General features: G+C 42.5%; 1 protein-coding gene across 1 annotated transcript; it reads right to left on the reverse strand.

Annotated features, from left to right (window-relative positions):
- Positions 1-554: 554 nt before the first annotated feature.
- LOC139563323 (zinc transporter ZIP1-like) lies at positions 555-19482 on the reverse strand. The gene is made up of 4 exons (XM_071381940.1): positions 19052-19482; positions 13903-14033; positions 12509-12823; positions 555-2526 (listed from the first exon to the last, which is right to left on the reverse strand). Exons 1-4 carry the CDS (start codon positions 19164-19166, stop codon positions 2173-2175), a joined length of 915 nt encoding a protein of 304 aa, XP_071238041.1. The 5' UTR covers positions 19167-19482; the 3' UTR covers positions 555-2172.
- Positions 19483-21413: the final 1931 nt, after the last annotated feature.

The following is a 21413-nucleotide window of genomic DNA, read 5'->3' on the forward strand; positions in this document are numbered from 1 at the left end:
TATATAGTACTTAACTTACACCTGGGTGTGATGTCTAATTACACATTTAAAATTGTATACGCATGCAATCTGTAAACCTCATTACCCAAGATGACCATTTTATCTCGCTGTTATTCACAATATAATGGCTCATAATAACAGCTGGAATGGAGCAAATGGAATGGCAACAAACACATGAAAACAACGTGTTTGATACCATTCCACTAATTTCACTCCAGCCATTACCACAACCCCGTTCTCCCCAATGAAGGTGCCACCAGCCTCCTGTGCTACACTATACGTAACTATATAGGTTTGGGGACACTTAGGCTGCGTTTACAGAACAAATTCAGACCTTTTGCCTATAACTGGGCAAAATATTAGAATTGGGCTGCCTGTGTAAACGCAGCCTTAGACCATCCAGTTATTTCAGGACACAAGTCACAGGCTGACGATCACTGAATCTCATTTCCGCCAGCTTGCCCACCTACTAAAAATAAAACCCCATGCTTCTCTTAGTAATCATGAGAGTGCATGTTCCAAAAGCATACACAATAGACACACTTTAAACAAAATCATAGTCAACTTTTTTTAATCATTATTTTACTGCAATAGTGTCAGAGGAGATTGGAGGAGTAAGGGAAGCAGAAGGTCACTTGTGATAGTGTTGTTATAAACTTGAAGCCTTGTTAACACAACAGAAACATGACTCATGGCTGGGGTATGGAAACTATCAACAGAATGAGGAACAGAGTCAAGGAAACACGTGCTTTAGTTGAACTTCTTAACCTCTTAAAATAACTTCATAATCTCTCTTTAAATATTATGGTCTCTAAAAAGTAAAATCAGACTATTGCTCTGTATCAAACTCGTGATGTGGCACTGACAATACACTCTCTCGATTGAATCATGTCGATTACGACAGGAATGATGCCTCCACGCAAAAAGTGACGAGGTAAAAACTACATATACCAAGATGGTGTTTTAACACTGAAGGACGGACAAGTCTCTAAATACAAATCACTCAAGTATCTCACATGTAAAATAATACATTGTAGACATTTTATCATTGATATACTTAGGTACATTTAACACATCTGTTGATTTCACAGACAATATTGTGAAGTTCCATGCAATGTCTTAAAAAAAAAAAAATACTGTAAAATGTTGGTCACAATGTTTTGTCTTTGCATATTAGCCAACAAGGTGAAACATCTGTCGATGTGCCCTTGAGCAAGGCACTTAATCCTAATTTGCTCCAGGGGCACCGTACTACTATGGCTGACCCTGTAAAACACATTTCATTGCACCTATCCGCTGTTTGACAATAAAAACAGCTTTTCTCATTTGTAAGGCATAGTATAGTTCAAGGTGAAAACAATTTGTTCCACAACAGCGATAAAACATTTAATACTTCACCTTAACTGTGGAGGCTGCAAAATAGTGCTCACATCCTAAAGTATAAACATGATGCAATTGACATTTTAACCTGTATACATAATGAGATATTGATGCGACGGATTCATTTGACTATTAAGAGATGTTAGTCTGGGTACCCATCTTTTTTAGCTAACATTCCACTCCCTGCCACACCTGTCATTTGCCAAAGAGACCAGGCAATCATGTCAGTTTGAACAGCGATTTTTTTTCAGTGATCCTCAGTTAAGTGAAAAAAAAACTCCAAACAGCAATTGTTAAAGAATATAAATAAGAACCACTGGTATGTATGCCACAGAATAAAAACAACCAATATTGCCACATTGTGTACTTATCATTTTCCCTGTGCTAAAACAATCAAATTAAGAAGTAGAACCTAACTAAATATAATCTTTTTGAAATCATTAAAAGTTCTTAAATTTAAGACCGTCTTAGCATCCTTGGCTGTGAAATTAAAATCTATGCTAAAAGCAGTAAAAAAACAAACAAAGAGTATCACAACCTTAAAAACAAATACTGAGTAAGAACAGCTGTGACCCTCAAATAAAAGTGGCGCACGGGCACAGCCAGACACAGGCACAGTAATCTCCCCTGCACACACCCTGCAGTAAAATCGGACCGATTTTTTTTATGTCGGCCGTCTCCCTGAGACACCTCCCCTCATGGCGACCCTCATACACAACATCAAGTCCCATGACTCATATGAGCCACACCCATATTCCTGCTAGGTCAGTTGCCCCAGTGGGTGACATGCTCTCAACCCAGGAAGGTGAGGCCCGCCATGACGCTGAAGCCTAGCAGAATGAAGAACACCTTGAGCAGCTGGTTCTCCGGGGAGTTCAGCTCGTGAGGCAGGATCTCCATGAAGGTGATGTAAATAAAGGTCCCGGCCGCCAGCCCCTCCAGGATGGCCTGGATCAGAACGCCTGCCGCCAGCTGGGCCTCGATAACCCCGATACCCACTGCAATGCCCAGCGGAGACATCATGGCGAAGACGCCCACGTAGGCTGCAACCCACATGGGCGGGACTGCGCTTTGCACCAGCTTCACCGATAGGCTGAACACGATGATGCTCTTGTGGACCACAATGGCAATGCAGATCTCTAATACCTGGATAGGATGGAGAGAACTAGGTTAGGTTAAATTCCTCTCCTCCCTTTTCTCATTGCAGTAAGATGAAGCTGTATAAATATCAACACAAGCGGCATAAATTACACATCTGTCATTTATAATTCTTTGAAGTCTATAAAAACAGGTTCTTAAATAAATCACTTCAAGCCAGAGAAGAGTCTTGGATCAACCAAAGAAAGCAGTTTAAAAAGGACAAATTCCAAAGTTAATAAAATAGTCAGATGTTCAGACTTCAAAAGTAGTCTAATATCAAATTAAGTTCACATCCCAGGCCATCTGTTCTGTAGATCCAGGGTCGTATTCACTACGAAACAAACCGAAGCAAATGGGCCAAAACAAGGAGGGACCTACCTGAATTTGTCCAATAAGAAACACTTGTTTTTGCTTTCGCCTTGTTTAGTTTCTGCAACACTGCAAAATATTTTTGCTACAGTGTCTAATGAATACGACCTTGCTATAGTCCACAATCCTAAATAAATAGAAAATAAAATAATTTCCAGATTTCCTATGCTCTTTTCCATTTATTTGAGGTTGAGGCTATAGCTGGATCTACACAACCGATTACATAGTCGGTCATGACGAACTTTTGATTTGAATGCAATTTCCCTTTATCAGTTACTCTCCTGTCTTTCCTTCTACCACACATTAATCAAGGTGTCAGCAACCTGCATGCATTTAGTGTATTGATTTATAAACTCAGCAAAAAAAGAAACGTCCCCTTTTCAGGACCATGTCTTCCAAAGAATTTGTAAAAATCCAAATAACTTCACAGATCTTCAATGTAAAGGGTTAAACACTATTTCCCATGCTTGTTCAACGACCCATAAACAATTAATGAACACACACCTGTGGAACGGTCGTTAAGACACCACCGACAGCTTACAGACAGTAGGCAATTAAGGTCACAGTTATGAAAACTTAGGTCACTAAAGAGGCCTTTCTACTGACTCTGGAAAAACACCAAAAGAAAGATGCACAGGGTCCCTGCTCATCTGTGTGGAACGTGCTTTAGGCATGCTGCAAGGAGGCATGAGGACTGCAGATTTGGCCAGGGCAATAAATTGCAATGTCCGTACTGTGAGAGGCCTAAGACAGCGCTACAGGGAGACAGGATGGACAGCTGATCGTCCTCGCAGTGGCAGACCACGTGTAACAACACCTGCACAGGATCGGTACATCCGAACATCACACCTGCGGGAAAGCTACAGAATGGCAACAACAACTGTCCGAGTTACACCAGGAACGCACAATACCTCCATCAGTGCTCAGACTGTCCGCAATAGGCGGAGAGAGGCTGGACTGAGGGCTTTAAGGTCTGTTGTAAGGCAGGTCCTCACCAGACGTCACCTGCAACAACATCACCTATGGGCACAAACCCACCATCGCTGGACCAGACCAGGACTAGCAAAAAGTGTTCTTCACTGACGAGTTACGGTTTTGTCTCACCAGGGGTGACGGTCGGAATCACGTTTATCGTCGAAGGAATGAGCGTTACACTCAGGCCTGTACTCTGGAGCGGGATCGATTTGGAGGTGGAGGGTCCGTCATGGTCTGGGGCGGTGTGTCACAGCATCATCGGACTGAGCTTGTTGTCATTGCAGGCAATCTCAACGCTGTGCATTACAGGGAAGACATCCTACTCTCTCATGTGGTACCCTTCCTGCAGGCTCATCCTGACATGACTCTCCAGCATGACAATGCCACCAGCCATACTGCTCGTTCTGTGCGTAATTTCCTGCAAGACAGGAATGTCAGTGTTCTGCCATGGTCAGGGAAGAGCCCGGATCGGTGAGGGCCATTCCCCCCCAGAAATGTCAGGAAACTTGCAGGTGCCTTGGTGGAAGAGTGGGGTAACGCCTCACAGCAAGAAGTAGCAAATCTGGTGCAGTCCATTAGGAAGAGATGCACAGCAGTACTTAATGCAGCTGGTGGTCACACCAGATACTGACTGTTACTTTTGATTTTGACCCCCCCTTTGTTCAGGGACACATTATTCAATTTCTGTTAGTCACATGTCTGTGGAACTTCTTCAGTTTATGTCTCAGTTGTTGAATCTTATGTTCATACAAATATTTACACATTAAGTTTGCTGAAAATAAACGCAGTTGACAGTGAGGACGTTTTTTTTGCTGAATTTAGTAAAATATCGCAAGATCTTGTCATTAGAATCATCCGCTGACTTGGTGCATGATGTGCGAGTGATTTTATACTAAGGATGCGAGAGAAAGTGCATGGAAATCATGCCCTCTCACTTCCCTCTGCCTCTACTCTAAACCTCCTGACACTACGGGTGATTGGATAGAGTTTTCCTAGGGCTTCCTCCTAAGCACAGCAAAAACATTACATTACATTACATTTACATTTAAGTCATTTAGCAGACGCTCTTATCCAGAGCGACTTACAAATTGGTGCATTCACCTTATGATATCCAGTGGAACAACCACTTTACAATAGTGCATCTAACTCTTTTAAGGGGGGGGGGGGGTTAGAAGGATTACTTTATCCTATCCTAGGTATTCCTTAAAGAGGTGGGGTTTCAGGTGTCTCCGGAAGGTGGTGATTGACTCCGCTGACCTGGCGTCGTGAGGGAGTTTGTTCCACCATTGGGGTGCCAGAGCAGCGAACAGTTTTGACTGGGCTGAGCGGGAACTGTACTTCCTCAGAGGTAGGGAGGCGAGCAGGCCAGAGGTGGATGAACGCAGTGCCCTTGTTTGGGTGTAGGGCCTGATCAGAGCCTGAAGGTACGGAGGTGCCGTTCCCCTCACAGCTCCGTAGGCAAGCACCATGGTCTTGTAGCGGATGCGAGCTTCAACTGGAAGCCAGTGGAGAGAGCGGAGGAGCGGGGTGACGTGAGAGAACTTGGGAAAGTTGAACACCAGACGGGCTGCGGCGTTCTGGATGAGTTGTAGGGGTTTAATGGCACAGGCAGGGAGCCCAGCCAACAGCGAGTTGCAGTAATCCAGACGGGAGATGACAAGTGCCTGGATTAGGACCTGCGCCGCTTCCTGCGTGAGGCAGGGTCGTACTCTGCGAATGTTGTAGAGCATGAACCTACAGGAACGGGTCACCGCCTTGATGTTAGTTGAGAACGACAGGGTGTTGTCCAGGATCACGCCAAGGTTCTTAGCACTCTGGGAGGAGGACACAATGGAGTTGTCAACCGTGATGGCGAGATCATGGAACGGGCAGTCCTTCCCCGGGAGGAAGAGCAGCTCCGTCTTGCCGAGGTTCAGCTTGAGGTGGTGATCCGTCATCCACACTGATATGTCTGCCAGACATGCAGAGATGCGATTCACCACCTGGTTATCAGAGAGGGGAAAGGAGAAGATTAATTGTGTGTCGTCTGCATAGCAATGATAGGAGAGACCATGTGAGGATATGACAGAGCCAAGTGACTTGGTGTATAGCGAGAATAGGAGAGGGCCTAGAACAGAGCCCTGGGGGACACCAGTGGTGAGAGCACGTGGTGCGGAGACAGATTCTCGCCACGCCACCTGGTAGGAGCGACCTGTCAGGTAGGACGCAATCCAAGCGTGGGCCGCGCCGGAGATGCCCAACTCGGAGAGGGTGGAGAGGAGGATCTGATGGTTCACAGTATCAAAGGCAGCCGATAGGTCTAGAAGGATGAGAGCAGGAGAGAGAGTTAGCTTTAGCAGTGCGGAGCGCCTCCGTGACACAGAGAAGAGCAGTCTCAGTTGAATGACTAGTCTTGAAACCTGACGGATTTGGATCAAGAAGGTCATTCTGAGAGAGATAGCAGGAGAGCTGGCCAAGGACGGCACGTTCAAGAGTTTTGGAGAGAAAAGAAAGAAGGGATACTGGTCTGTAGTTATTGACATCGGAGGGATCGAGTGTAGGTTTTTTCAGAAGGGGTGCAACTCTCGCTCTCTTGAAGACGGAAGGGACGTAGCCAGCGGTCAAGGATGAGTTGATGAGCGAGGTGAGGTAAGGGAGAAGGTCTCCGGAAATGGTCTGGAGAAGAGAGGAGGGGATAGGGTCAAGCGGGCAGGTTGTTGGGCGGCCGGCCGTCACAAGACGCGAGATTTCATCTGGAGAGAGAGGGGAGAAAGAGGTCAAAGCACAGGGTAGGGCAGTGTGAGCAGAACCAGCGGTGTCGTTTGACTTAGCAAACGAGGATCGGATGTCGTCGACCTTCTTTTCAAAATGGTTGACGAAGTCATCCGCAGAGAGGGAGGAGGGGGAGGAGGATTCAGGAGGGAGGAGAAGGTGGCAAAGAGCTTCCTAGGGTTAGAGGCAGATGCTTGGAATTTAGAGTGGTAGAAATTGGCTTTAGCAGCAGAGACAGAAGAGGAGAATGTAGAGAGGAGGGAGTGAAAGGATGCCAGGTCCGCAGGGAGGCGAGTTTTCCTCCATTTCCGCTCGGCTGCCCGGAGCCCTGTTCTGTGAGCTCGCAATGAGTCGTCGAGCCACGGAGCAGGAGGGGAGGACCGAGCCGGCCTGGAGGATAGGGGACATAGAGAGTCAAAGGATGCAGAAAGGGAGGAGAGGAGGGTTGAGGAGGCAGAATCAGGAGATAGGTTGGAGAAGGTTTGAGCAGAGGGAAGAGATGATAGGATGGAAGAGGAGAGAGTAGCGGGGGAGAGAGAGCGAAGGTTGGGACGGCGCGATACCATCCGAGTAGGGGCAGTGTGGGAAGTGTTGGATGAGAGCGAGAGGGAAAAGGATACAAGGTAGTGGTCGGAGACTTGGAGGGGAGTTGCAATGAGATTAGTGGAAGAACAGCATCTAGTAAAGATGAGGTCAAGCGTATTGCCTGCCTTGTGAGTAGGGGGGGAAGGTGAGAGGGTGAGGTCAAAAGAGGAGAGGAGTGGAAAGAAGGAGGCAGAGAGGAATGAGTCAAAGGTAGACGTGGGGAGGTTAAAGTCACCCAGAACTGTGAGAGGTGAGCCATCCTCAGGAAAGGAACTTATCAGGGCGTCAAGCTCATTGATGAACTCTCCAAGGGAACCTGGAGGGCGATAAATGATAAGGATGTTAAGCTTGAAAGGGCTGGTAACTGTGACAGCATGGAATTCAAAGGAGGCGATAGACAGATGGGTCAGGGGAGAAAGAGAGAATGTCCACTTGGGAGAGATGAGGATCCCAGTGCCACCACCCCGCTGACCAGAAGCTCTCGGGGTGTGCGAGAACACGTGGGCAGACGAGGAGAGAGCAGTAGGAGTAGCAGTGTTATCAGTGGTAATCCATGTTTCCGTCAGTGCCAAGAAGTCGAGGGACTGGAGGGAAGCATAGGCTGAGATGAACTCTGCCTTGTTGGCCGCAGATCGGCAGTTCCAGAGGCTGCCCTAGACCTGGAACTCCACGTGGGTCGTGCGCGCTGGTACCACCAGGTTAGAGTAGCAGCGGCCACGCGGTGTGAAGCGTTTGTATGGTCTGTGCAGAGAGGAGAGAACAGGGATAGACAGACACATAGTTGACAGGCTACAGAAGAGGCTACGCTAATGCAAAGGAGATTGGAATGACAAGTGGACTACACGTCTCGAATGTTCAGAAAGTTAAGCTTACGTTGCAAAAAATCTTATTGACTAAAATGATATAGTACTGCTGGCTGGTGAAATAGGCTAGCTAGCAGTGGCTGCGTTGTTGACTTTGTTTGAAAGTGTAGCTGGCTAGGTAACCTCGACAATTACTCTAGACTACACAATTATCTTGGATACAAAGACGGCTATGTAGCCAGCTAAGATCAAACAAATCAAACTGTTGTACTGTAATGAAATGAAATGTAATACTACCTGTGGAGCGAAGCGGAATGCAACTACTCGCTCCAACCCGGAAGTGCGTATCGTAGAGGGAGAGGCAATAGAAGTGTTGTTTCTTGTATTATTGTCTTTTGTGTCTTTAGAGGACTGCTTCACCTTAATGTCCCCTTTCCCTTTTCTTCTGTCCTTATTTTGTCCCACTTTGTCCCTTCTTTGTCCCTTCTGCCAACTAGACACTCCTTGTTAGCTAGCTAGCTTCTTCCAGGAATGTCCCTAGCAACTGCCTAGCAACAGGTAAACAACTTAGCTAGCTAAGAAAACGGTATAATTTTATGAAAAATTGTTACTTTTTCAAAAGCCTTTCTTCTTTGTTAGCTGCTTGTTTGGTCTCCTATTCAGTTTGCAGTTTTCTTTTGATTTTTTTCGATGTACTTTACTCTAAAAAAACATTTAAATTTCAATATTTGTAGGAGCTCATCTTTTCAGCTGCTGCTGCTTAATTTGGAACTCCGGAACTTAAAAAAAAAAAACTTTCACTATGCTTTTGTGATGGAAAGATACTTCCCTGAATACCAACAAAGGACAATACAGTGAAAAGGAGAACTATGTGAAGATAAAAGTCCAAGAGCACATCACATGAAAAGCACGAGTTAGAAACATGTACTTTATTTTTCCCCCCAGATAGAAATAACAATTCTCAATGTACAATTTGATTAGAGCTTTTTATCAATTCTAGGTAAATAAGTAACTCGTTTGGGAATTGTAAATATATTATTTTAGATAAAAATCACTGGAGACAAATGTGAAGTCAATCATATGGCAGCAACCTGCATAATGAGAACTTCAGTTTCTTGGCAATTTCTCACATGGAATAGCTTCATTTCTCAGAACAAGAAGAGACTGATGAGTTGCAGAATAAAGTTCTTTGTTTCTGGCCATTTTGAGCCTGTAATCGAACCCACAAATGCTGATGCTCCAGATACTCAACTAGTCTAAAGAAGGCTAGGTTTATTGCTTCTTTAAAATCAGAACAATAGTTTTCAGCTGTGCTAACATAATTGCAAAAGGGTTTTCTAATGATCAATTAGCCTTTTCAAATGATAAACTTGGATTAGCTAACACAACGTGCCATTGAACACAGGAGTGATGGTTGCTGATAATGGGACTCCTACGTATGGGACTCCTACGTACGCCTATGTAGATATTCAATAAAAAATAAAAAACTGCTGTTTCCAGCTACAATAGTCATTTACAACATTGTCTACACTGTATTTCTGATCAATTTGATGTTATTTTAAAATGAACAAAAAGTGCTTTTCTTTCATAAACAAGAATTTCAAAGTGAACCCAAACTTTTGAACGGTAGTGTATATATTTAGTCCCTATTTCGTTGTCTTTAGCAGATTTCATTTAGAAAAAGACGATGTTTTTCACTCACGAACCTGCAGCCACTAGCTAGCTTGTCAGTAGACGTTCGAAGTTTGCGCCGTTCTGCCGCGGAGCAGTGCCACAGAGTTCTATTGACGAGTGACCACTTGATATTCCATTCACTCCAAACATGCTAAATTCTCAGAGTAAATTGGGGTTTCAATTGTAGACATGTGGGTTGGACTATTGTTTATCACGCTATTCTCGATTTTTTGGAGACATATTTGAATAAACCTTTAATGATTTAATCACTTTAGGGGTGAACATCCCAAAGTCTATATCTGAATAACTTGTAAATATGAAGTCATTTCAGAATTTAAGTTCTGGCTAGCGCATCATGCTTTGTGACATTAGTCATCTCTAGTTTATATTATTATTTACCTTTATTTCAACAGGGAAGTCATATTGAGACTAGTCTCTTTTACAAATGAGCCCTGCACAATACAAAAACGGGCAAGTATATTTCAACATATAGACAATATACACATTAAGATACAGAACAGTCAATTAAAATAAACATTATTCATTACAAAAATCCTCTGTCAGCTGTCTGAATTGCCCTACGGACTTCAAAGCATGATATAGGTGTATTTATGCAGTTGTTCAAATTCACAGATACATTTGTATATCTTCAAAAGAAACTACCGGTAGTTAGATAATGTATTTTCACTTATTACAGCTGCATGCTTGTTGTGTTCTCTATGGTGCACTCGTTTGTTCGTGAGCAGGCTGCTCATTCTAAATAGTCAAATCCAATCTGTTGGAAATAGTGGCAGCATGTGCAGCAGTTGTCATTCGTTTTTTGACATGAAAAAGTTAAATGGGTGTATTTATTCAAATTCGCAGATCGCTTTATATACACTGCCTTCAGGAAAGTATTCAGACCCCTTTACTTTTTACACATTGTTACATTACAGCCTTATTCTAAAAGTGTTATATGACGTGCATCTTTTTTGACACGCAAAGACCCAAACAGCGTTCAATGTGCCTTACCCTAATAATTTGGTCTATTTTCACCTACTGTTCTAACTTGGTGGTGCACAAATAGCCTATAACCTGTTTTAGAGAAATGTAATCATCGAATATTGTAAAAGCTTTCGTTGTCCGTTTATATGCCCCATTTATTTATCCTATGGTTCTGACTGGTACAGGGAGTACACTAAGAACGGCCCATGTTCTGAATTCTGTCGCTGTACATTTCAAAAGTGTTGAACAAAGTTATATTGACTACGTCCGTCGTCGCTTACTCATTGTCTTAATCGAAATTATGGATTGCCCCTCACCCGCTTGTCGTCCCCTTATGCCATAATTTGTTTAAGCAAGTCTGCCATATAAGCTGTTTTTTTTTTAAGGCAGTAAATGAGGCTGAATGAACTGTTTCGCTGCCAGACAAGGCTCCGCTGAAAGCCAGGTTTAGCAGTGGTAAGGTGTTGGGACAGCTTTATGTAGGCCCTAACAGTTCGTGGGCACCGTTTGGCACCGTTATAGTGCATTTAATGTTGTGGCTTTGCTGACATGCATTTCATGTTCTTTTTTTTTTGCCCCACCAAGATTTACATGCTAAAATCACCACTGGAATGGTCCCACCTGATCTTGCCTCCTCCAATTGCCTTCCATCTTTGAAGACATGTATTTTCATTGTTAGAGCGGCCACTTGAGCATCTGGTCATTATAATAGATCATTTGTGGCTATAAGGACATGCCTGGTGCCCAAAATTGATGACATGTCACGCAGCGAGAGTTGAGTGGGGCCAAACGGATTTGTTTCAGTCAGTCGCCGTAATGAGCCCTACCCAGCTAGCTAGTTTATGCTTGTGGCTAGAAATGTCTGCAAGAACTTGAAACATGTCTGCTAAAGTTGGGACTTGGGAGTGTTCAGAATCATTCTGTTTTTATTGGACTACAAAAGCAATAAAAGTGCTTTAGCGGTCACCCTGGCCTGATATTAGCTACTACACTTAAGTGGTATCCAGATTTTCATAGCATCATACCAGCCTTCTCACATCCCATGATTTACGGTATTACCGGCATAGTCCACAAGGGGCGCTAATGCAAGAAAAGCCCATTTAGCCTCTACTACCAGAACGCTAACAAAATTTGCACAAACTAGTAGCAAAATCTCAAACTAATCTAACGAATAGCAAAGACAGGCAAACCCAGCTCATAAAGTTATACAAGCATAGCTAGTAGCTACCGAATGTCATTTTCAGTGAGTGTGGACATTTACAAGCGAATGAGAGAAACTGTGCAAATGAACAAAGTTTTGATGCAGGCTTTTCTGAAGGAATAACAGCATGTGTACACGGAGCAGAGGGGTGAACAACGGAGAAGGTGGAAAAAAAGCCCTTGTAGGAAGCACAGGGCATAACTTATCCAGAGCTCTCTGACATCTGGCAGAAAGTCATTCTAAAAGATTTTATGGCAAACATTTAGTAGTGAATTGCATACAAGTGTAACTTCATCCCCTCATGTGCACTGCACAACATAGACTCACCGCTTAGATACACACTGAACAAAACTATAAAAACGTAACATGTAAAGTGTTGGTACTATGTCAATATTTCTGTTCAGTATAAATAATACAAATTGTATTTTCATTTGAAGAAAAAAGTAGTTCCATTTGAAAATACACTTGGAAAGAAGTGGCATGCATTTACAATATATGGGTGCATTTGTTTTAGCTGACCCAGTGCCACAGGTGGGCAGAGATTTCACTTTTAGGACCAACGGAATGGTCTAATATGTTCCCCGGGCAACCTAAAACTAATGGACCTATTGCGCAATTTAAGTACAGCTCGCTCTACAGCACCTACCTTTGAGTCTGTGGTCTGCAGCCCGATGGCCAGGCCCTCAAACACAGAATGGAGGGAGAGTGAGAAAAAGAGCATGAACGAGCGAAAGGAGGAGTGGGCCTGGAGGTCCATGTGGACGTGGTGGGCACTACCCTCCAGGTCGGAGGACGCGGCTTTCCCCTGCCCGTGGCTGTGCCCGTTGGCCTGCATCAGAGGTGCTCTCTCCTGGTCTGACACTTGCATGGCATCTTGTCTGCAGTTCAGAACAATCCTCTCCACAATGAGCACAGTGAAGAAGCCTGCAGCGATGATGAACTCTGGGAGGGGGAAGCTGGTCTGTTTGAGATAGAGGTGAAAACAACAAAAAGTAGGAGTTCTGTTTAAATAAACGCCAAGGATAAGGGATATATACATACACACTACCGTTCAAAAGTTTGGGGTCACTTAGAAACATCCTCGTTTTTTAAAGGCACATTCTGTCCATTAAAATAACATCAAATTGATCAGAAATAGTGTAGACATTGTTAATGTTGTAAATGACTATTGTTGCTGGAAATGGCCGATTTTTTATGGAATATCTACATAGGCATACAGAGGCCAATTATCAGCAACCATCACTCCTGTGTTCCAATGGCATGTTGTGTTAGCTAATCCAAGTTAATCATTTAAAAAAAGGCCAACTGATCATTAGAAAACCCTTTTGCAATTATGTTAGCACAGCTGAAAACTGTTGTTCTGATTAAAGAAGCAATACAACTGGCCTTCTTTAGACTAGCTGAGTGTCTGGAGCATCAGCATTTGTGGGTTCGATTACAGGCAAAAAATGGCCAGACGCAAAGAACTTTCTTCTGAAACTCAGTCTCTTCTTGTTCTGAGAAATGAAGCTATTCCATGAGAGAAATTACCAAGAAACGCTGTGTACTACTCCCTTCACAGAACAGCGCAAACTGGTTCTAACCAGAATAAAAGAGTGGGAGGCCCCGGTGCACAACTGAGCAAGAGGACAAGTACATTAGTGTGTCTAGTTTGAGAAACTGACGCCTCAAGTCCTCAACTGGCAGCTTCATTAAATAGTACCCGGAAAACACCAGTCTCAACAGTGACGAGGCGACTCCAGGCTGCTGGCCTTCTAAGTGACCCCAAACTTTTGAACGGTAGTGTATATCATAAGTAAGTAGTCCTTAACACATCACCAGGTATTGAACCTGTGGAGTAATGATAATAATTTTTGCACTACTAGCACATTTCCCCATGTGGGAACACTGATACAATAAAACAAAAGTATAACTGTTATATTTATTATAACTCTTAATACATTTGTTTGTGCCATGGATAGTCATTTTACAAAGGGGATGGGAGTGTGGCCAGGTATCAATGATTCTTTGTGATGTTGCTGACAGAGAGAATACACTTACGTCCACCCTCCGTTCAGCCAGCTCAGCATTGATGTCTGACAGATAGTCTGGGATGATGTCCAATAGACAGGCAGCCAGGAAGACGCCTCCGGCAAAACAGCTGATGAAACTCAAGACCACCCGATGGGTTTCTACATGATACAAAACACTACTGTTTAATGTTCAACATAGACAGACCCTGGGGTTTTTCCCTGACCATGTGACCTGACCAGGAACAACTTTGGGCCCTGATCAGGTGAACTGTTAATGCACTCAAGAGCTCTTCCTATTCAGGTCACATGGTGGGGTTAGAATAATAATTAAAAAATACCTGACCCTAGCCATATACAGTGCCTTCAGAAAGTATTCACACCCCTTGACTTTTCCCCCCAAAAATGTTTACAGCATGAATTTAAAATAGATTGACATTTTTACAACTTCATCAACTAAAAGGTGAAATGTCTTGAGTCAATAAGTATTCAAACTCAATTTTTCAGATGAACTACATGTTCACTCAAACGGTTCTCCAATCGAATGTGTTCCCGCATATAAATACTTAGGCATTTGGATTTGACATCTTAAAAAAACAAAAACAGATGAGCTGGTTAAGAACCTAAGATTTAAAAAGTTGGCTTTTTCTACAGTAGGAAGCAGATTATTCAGTCAACCATTTTAACCCTTTTATCTGTTCTTGATTATGGTGACATTCTATCAAAGAGCAGCTGCTACTACTACCCTTAAACCTTTGGATGCCATCTACCACAGTGCCCTCTGTTTCGTTACGGGTTACATTTGATCACTGCATCCTTTATCAAACGGTTGGCTGGACTTAGCTAAAGACCTGTAAAAATCTCTACATTACTCCCTTTTTTGTTGACAAGGCCCTACTTCAGCAGTAAAGGTAGATAAGACGGAAGTAGACACTGGAGTTGCCTAACCCGTTCAAAGGATTGGTTAATGGCTACCTGACTGAAGTTGTCTGTTTAACTCAAGCTGTGAATCAAGGAAACTATGGATTTCTTTCAGTTAATGTGACATAAGATGTGATATGAATAATGTGGGATTATCTGATGACTGATCACTTCATCTGACTTATGAGTCTAAATCAGCTGTTAACCAGTCAGAAAAAAGACACCACTAACTGATAAAAACATTTTTTTTTAAATGGAAGTGATCAAGAAGTGCAATCAGACACTCTGGGAGCACTGAAATGAAACGGCCATGATAGCTCCTAATGTCACCCTCTGCTTTAGGAAAAAAAGAGAAGCAACAGAGATAATCATCTAGCAGAGAGAGAGACCTGAAGGAAGTATTGAGCACCATTGCACAAACACAGAAGTGAAAACAACTCATCAGCAAATCAGCCATTGCGAAACAAAATCTGTCTTAATATGTGTGGCTGAAGGGATAGTAATGGCCCATACAATTTAGGCACACATTAAACAGTCTCTTTATCACAGTAAATGTTATGGTCCTTCATGGTTTTAGTAATGCCCTGAGTCATAGTGTATAATATATATTGGCAGCCAGACATAGAGAGACTGCTGGGCCAAAAGAGAAAGTTAAAAGCAGGGGTATATTCACTAATAACCAAACTGAGGCAAATAGGCTGAAACTGGGAGGGACCTAACTAAACTTGTCCAATAACAAAACATTTGTTTTTAGGCCTTTTTAATAAAACACATGTTTTTTTAATGGTTGCTCAATGTTAAGAGGTTTGATTTCTGTCTACAAATGAAATGTATTATTACTAGTTTCCGTTGCAAAAAGTTACGGTTTGCACTAATACATTTACCTCTGACCCTAAGCAGGGCCGAGTTCAGTCTTTTTTTAAACTTTCTGGAACGTTCAATTGAACAGAAATGGTGCTGTACTGAACGACCAGTTGAAAAATGGGGAGGGGTTGGTTTGTGAACGCTGTCAGCATGGCCCACATGGCCACTGCCCTTTAAATGCATCTCTCATTGCTTCAAGCCACACCTACCAAACGGACCTCAAAGTTTGTTCAAGAACATTTTGGGGAAACGTGTCATTCAGTACAAACTTTTCTGCAACGTTTCAAACATTCAAGTGAACTGAATGCACATCAGTTGAAAAACAGGGAAGGGTTGTGTTATGGGTTGGGGAATGCTGTCAGCGTGGCCACTTCCCTTTAAATACGCCACTCATTGCTTCAAACCACACCCACCAAACGGGAGCAAACGTACTTCAAAGTCTGTTCAAGAAAGTTTTGGAGAAACGTGTCATTCGGTACAAACCCGGCCGCAACGTAGCAAACTGAACGCACCTCAGCTTTTGTTACACTTCCACTGAAGGTCTGTGGGTTGAGTGTTCACTGGAATGTGCCATCTTAAGGGGCTTTATCCCTGTCAGGTGACTCTCTAGTCCAGTGGTATTCAAAGCTAGCGGACCTGTAGAATTGCAGGGGGGTCACCAGTAACTGTATTTTTAGTAGTACAGATTATTGTACGGGACAATATACAAATGTTGAGAAAGACCAGAAAATAAACATGTTGCAAATGTATTTATTGGTTTCTTTTGATTTGAGGTTATTTGTTGTTGTAAATCTAAATTTACAGATTTTTGGGTGGGGTAAGGTTGGGAGAAATTCTAGTAAAAAAAAAAAGGGCTCCCCAGAAATTCTGGCAGAAAAAAATAAGGGGTTCCCCTCTGAAAAAGTTTGAATACCACTGTTCTTGTCTGTCTCCTTGGAGGCGACTCAATGATTTCTCATCTTAAGAAATCAATTAAGTAAATTTGCTAATCTAGTCCTAAATCAATTATGCAAATGGTATAATTAAGCAATAAATCCCAAGGGGGTGTGGTATATGGCCAACATACAAGAGCTAAGAACCGTTCTTAGGCACTAAGCAACGCGTAGCCCTTAGCCGTGGTATATTGGCCATATATCACAAACCCCAGAGGTGCCTTATTGCTATTATAAACTGGTTACCAACGTAATTAGAGCAGGGAAAATAAATGGTTTTGTCATACCCATAATATACGGTCTGATATACCATGGCTGTCTGCCAATCAGCAGTCAGAGCTCGAACCACCCAGTTTATAATACATCGCACACTTCTCAAGCAAAATAAGATCCTTTTTGGAGAGAACACCATTGTTACCTACAGGGGTTGGAACTTGTTCAGGGAACAGAAGCAAAAACTGTAAAAGAACAACATTTGAGGAACAGAACCAGTACTGATAATGAAAGTGATCTATACTGTTCTGGAACAGAACTGTTATTTTAAAAGTTTGGGAACTGGTTACAATGTTATTTCAAATAAATGTTTGTCACATGCGACAAATAAAAAATATGCTTACTTATGAGCCCCTATTTTTTTTTTTTGCATTGTTGGTTATTAATAATAAGTAATGTTGTTTCCTAAATAGACTAATTGACTCGGTACTGGTAACCCTTGTATATAGCCTCGTTATTGTGTTACCATTTTTATTTTCATCCATTTAAAAAATAAAATTATAACTGCATTGTGGGTTAAGGGCTCGTAAAAAAAGAACTCAAGTTCTTCGGCGTACACATCACAGACAAACTGAAATGGTCCACCCACACAGACAGTGTGGTGAAGGCACAACAGCGCCTCTTCAACCTCAGGGGGCTGAAGAAATGTGTCTAGGCCCCTAAGACCCTCACAAACTTTTACAGATGCACAATTGAGAGCATCCTGTCGGGCTGTATCACCGCCTGGTACGGCAACTGCACCGCCCGCAACCGCAGGGCTCTCCAGAGGGTGGTGTGGTCTGCCCAACGCAACACCAGGAGCAAACTTTTTATGGAACAGAAAGAATTCGAACCAGTTCATAACATTATTTTGCTGGTGGAAACTGGAATAGAACGAAAAAATTAACGGTTCTGTTCACGATTGGAAAATTATTATTTCGGTTCCAACTCACAGTAAGCTATACACAGCTATTTTAGATGCATCTCTTTTAAAGGTAGACCTATGTGCTAAAATCAAAGGTTTGTACTACGATTAGCCAATCAAACTAATCCATAGTGGATAAATACGTTGTTTGTTTTTTTATCCTTAAAGCTCTGATTTAGGCTCCATCTTTTGTAGATTACTAAAAATTATGAATTAATGAACAACATTTGATTGGAATGTAAATTGTACAGGTATCCCCTGTATATAGCCTCGTTGCTGTTGTTTTAGGGTTGCTCATTAATTATGTGTTACTTTTCTATTTTCATTTTTTGGTTCCGTTTATTTAGTAAATACTTCGCTTATTTTTCTTAACGGCATTGTTGGTTAAAGGCTTATAAGTAAGCATTTCACTGTAGGGTCTACACCTGTTGTAATCAGTGCATGTGACAAATAACATTTGATTTTATTTGATAAATTGTCAATGGTGGTTATAAACCATTGGAAGTAACAAATCCACTGATTGGATTTGGCAAACACTTGCATGTAATTTGCTTCGACACGCAACTAGCGTGTTTACAGAGATGACTGGTTATGAAGCCCCGTAGCCTGGCATCCATATTTTTTTTATTTATCCTTTACTTAACTAGGCATGTCCGTTAAGAACACATTCTTATTTACAATGACAACTCACTGTTCCCCAGTGGGCCAACTGCCTTGGTAAGTGGCAGAACGGGGATTCGATCCAGCAAACTTTCGGTTACTAGCCCAACGCTCTAGGCTATCTGCCGATCAACCAAACCTAAACGATTCGGTTTCACCAAAATAACGTTTCCAACAACAGAGGCATATCCAATATATATAACAACAATACTTAAGATGCGTCAGGTTGAATGTTTCCTTCGCTATCGAATAAGCGTTTAAAACACGTTTTTCAATTCCCGCCTGTAAAAGTGGGAGATAACCTGGTATTTTACTCACGTGACCGAGAATGTACTACACGGCAACCCACACAGGCGAAAAATGGGACACCCTGGGTAAAAATGTGTTTTAAACGCATATTTGATAGCGTAGTACACACCAAACACGAATCGTAAGTATTTACTCTTATAGATAGTAGATATGTATCTTGTTGACGGGAAACCGAATAGTTTAGGTTTGGTTGATGAAGGAAAGGACGCAACGAGCCATCTGGCGTGTTGTGGGAAACAGCAATTGCATACGGGGTTACAACATGAGACTAGCTAGCTAGTAATTATACAATTTGTAGGTTACCTCCTGAAACTTACCTGTCCCACTGGTTTCTCTGAACCACTTCATCCGAGCAGGAATAAATCCGAAAAATAGCGTCAGGAGCAACAAACCCATGAGGGCACCTATTTTCACCTGTAACAAGTAGTCCATCTCGATTTGTTACTACCGGACAGAATCAAAACTGGCTGTTTTGGGATAAGCCTAGTAAATAGCGATTTAAATAAACGAACCGTAAAGGCAATGAGATGAATACGCCATACGAACAGGTTTGCGTTACTGAAAAACCTATGCTATTCGAAAACTCATATCCCTGCTACACTGGCAATTTCAGAAACTAATTATGCGCCTGCTAGTTACATGTTTACACTGTCCTGCAATTTGTTGGAGGACTTTGCGCTAGTAGTCTTCTGACCAGTGTTGCCAGCTAATTTAATTTTTTTGAAGTTGCTAGAGGCAGGTTGATTTGTTGCTAAATTACGTTGTGATGTCATTGCGTGTTAACGTAAAACTGCGTCATTACGTTGAATACGCAATACCGTTACTCAAATTGACTGGCCATCTCGGAAGAAAATATGATTTGACATTTGTTCAGGTACAGACTCCCACTCTTTTCTGTACAATTTTGATTGAGACATGTTGATTGATGTTGTATGTTCTGTTCAAGATCAAACATTCGTGACCAACTTTATTCATTGGGTTTCGCTCGTCGAACCCATACCACTACTGCAGTCAGCCAACAATGATTTGCAATTTACTGAAATTGCTGCTGGCCTGATGCTGCTGCCTGAGCACGAGGTGAGCGCCTGCTGCTGACGTCTCTCACAATGCACTTTTGCAGCCAGGCATGTGTGTTGTGACTGAATGTGAGTGTCATTTAGAGGGAAAATGCATGCATTTTAGCGTTTGAGTCTTAGCGTTTGAGTTGCTAAAAGTTCCAAATACATTTTTAAAAGTAGCTAAATGTGTTGCTAGGTGGTGTTTGGGGAAAAAAAGTTGCCAGGGTAGTCTGAAAAGTTGCTAAATCTAGCAATGAAATTGCTAAGTTGTGTTGATAAAAGGTGAGGTGCACAGGTGAGCGAGTCGGTCAAGGATCGACTCAGACGAGGAGTTAAAGTTTAACAATCAGCAGTTTATTCAGAGTAAATATATTTGGTACTGCGCATGCGGGGCTCCGTCTAAAAACTCCGAGTGAGCTGAAAGAGGAGAGCCCCTAAAACAGGTTGATTACAGATTATATACAGTACAGAAAGTAGGTTGATTCTTTGAAGTCCTGGTCCTCTGGTTGGCTCTGGTCCGGGCGTAGTCCATGCTTATTGGTCCACCATTGTTGTTGAAGAATGTCCCTTGCTTAATGTCTGTTTTGAATTTCCCAACTGCCGTGGGTGCACAATGTTGATAAGCTTAGGATCCCTAGAAGCTCTATTAGGTATTAATGCGGTGTGTGTGGTTCTCTGTGTTTGAGTGTAAATGTGCGTGGGTGTGTGTGTGTCTTCCAGCCATCAGCAGATATGTCATCACAAGATGAAGTCCCTTAGACCTCTGCGGTTGACCCAGTTCCTGTTTTCTTGGCTGTATGTGGAAACATTAGTATGGCATGCCAGAAGCAGGTTGTGCAACATACTGCAAACACACTTGTAATATAAGTTCATTTGCTTTGCCTTTTGTTACTAAAAGCTAATGCATAGATATAAAGGCCTATCTTGGCTTCAAGCATATATGAGCATAAAAGTTTTTCTTACAGTTGGCATCACTGCTTCTGACCGCAGCGCAAATTACGTCACTTTATATGGTAATGAGGTGACTTTAAATAAAAGCCGGCATTTCGATCTATTTAAAAAAAAATCCGCCAACGTGTGCCAGCATAATATAATGCAGCTAGGAGCACGGTAATGATATTTGCATCCTCTTCCTGGTAGCCACGCCCACTATGCTAATTTTAAGAATACAGTACGATTTTCTTACACAGCGCAGCTCATTGCGGAGTCCACAGAAAGTTACGAATCCTTCCTAGGCAAATGATGAAGCCTGACTTGATTCTTGTGACCAAATGGGGAAATGTAATCAATGATGATGTCTCACACCATACAAGGCCTACTAGGAATGTGGTGCCTTTCTTAGTGTGTTCCACAATGTTTTATATATTTTCCATGGTAGGCCTAGTTCTAGATGTTACACAACTTAATGGAAGCTCAGATTCATGACTATTCACATGTACAGACCCAGCAGTGCACCTGGCACCTACTAGCATACCCAGTTCAAAGGCACTCAAATCAAAGCTTGATGATTATTTGAATCAGCTGTGTAGTGCTAGGGCATAAACACCCCTCTTATCTAATTGTGCTGTTAAAATATAGACACCTGAAGTTGCCTAACCCGTTCATGGGATTGGTTACTCGA

This window comes from Salvelinus alpinus, chromosome 33 (genome assembly GCF_045679555.1).
Source record: "Salvelinus alpinus chromosome 33, SLU_Salpinus.1, whole genome shotgun sequence".
NCBI classification, from domain to species: domain Eukaryota; kingdom Metazoa; phylum Chordata; class Actinopteri; order Salmoniformes; family Salmonidae; genus Salvelinus; species Salvelinus alpinus.

What these genes read in the sequence shown, in the direction of transcription:
- LOC139563323 (XM_071381940.1), bottom strand. Translation starts at nt 19,166, where the DNA reads ATGGACTACTTGTTACAGGTGAAAATAGGTGCCCTCATGGGTTTGTTG. An exon ending in CAGAGAAACCAGTGGGACAG is followed by an intron (nt 14,034 to 19,051) that starts GTAAGTTTCAGG and finishes TGTATCATGTAG; the next exon opens with AAACCCATCGGGTGGTCTTG. An exon ending in TGCAGACCACAGACTCAAAG is followed by an intron (nt 2,527 to 12,508) that starts GTAGGTGCTGTA and finishes CATCCTATCCAG; the next exon opens with GTATTAGAGATCTGCATTGC.